Raw genomic sequence first — 709 nt, forward strand, 5'->3', positions numbered from 1 at the left:
GTTCGTTCTGACATGCATGTGTGAATGTGCTCCTGCATCCCTGCTCATGATGGAAGCCAGTGTGGGCAGGGGCGCCAACGATGCGCATAGCTTGAAACTCAGACTTCCCGACCCCATGTAGACAGATCCCCTGTCCCCTAAATGCTCCTCTGCATCTGTTACAGTATCCTCCAGGTGTGGGTTACAAGTGGAAACGAGAAAGGCCTGGAAGGACATCGACGGTGTGCAGGGTGGCTGACCTGCTCGACGCAGTCTTCCAGCAGTCGCCGCGATCGGCAGCCGCATGAGTCTCGCAGCACCATCAATGCAGATGGGCCGCAGCAGTCACCCAGAAAGTGCAATCCCAGCACACTCCAAGCATCGTCCGAGGCTGCATGCAGGGTGCGTGGGCGGTGGGTCCAGCTTGATGGCGTGGCGGCCCGGCGCAAGGCAGGTGATGTGGTAGTGGCCCATGGCGTCGGTGCGGGCGTCCACCCCGGCTGACAGGGCCACCATGGCCCCCGCAAGGCCGGCCTCGTCTGGGTCAGCGAGCCCATCGCCGTTTTCGTTCACGAACGCCCGGCCGGCGAGGGTGGCCTCGACGAAGTCGGGTTCACACGCCCCGGGGATCTGCAGCACGGAGGGCGCCACCCTGGCGCTGCCGCGCGCCGCCTCCAAGGTCCCCGCCAGGCTGCCGTAGCCCAGGCCGCCACCGGCCATGAGAAACCAG

At 64.7% G+C, this 709-nt stretch overlaps 1 protein-coding gene across 1 annotated transcript; it reads left to right on the forward strand.

Annotated features, from left to right (window-relative positions):
* Positions 1 to 283: 283 nt before the first annotated feature.
* F751_0182 (hypothetical protein) lies at positions 284 to 445 on the forward strand (the record flags this gene model as incomplete). The annotated part of the gene is made up of 1 exon (XM_011400045.1): positions 284 to 445. The coding sequence occupies one exon, from the start codon at positions 284 to 286 to the stop codon at positions 443 to 445; it is 162 nt and encodes a 53-aa protein (XP_011398347.1).
* Positions 446 to 709: the final 264 nt, after the last annotated feature.

Source organism: Auxenochlorella protothecoides, assembly GCF_000733215.1.
Source record: "Auxenochlorella protothecoides strain 0710 contig532, whole genome shotgun sequence".
NCBI classification, from domain to species: Eukaryota; Viridiplantae; Chlorophyta; class Trebouxiophyceae; order Chlorellales; family Chlorellaceae; genus Auxenochlorella; species Auxenochlorella protothecoides.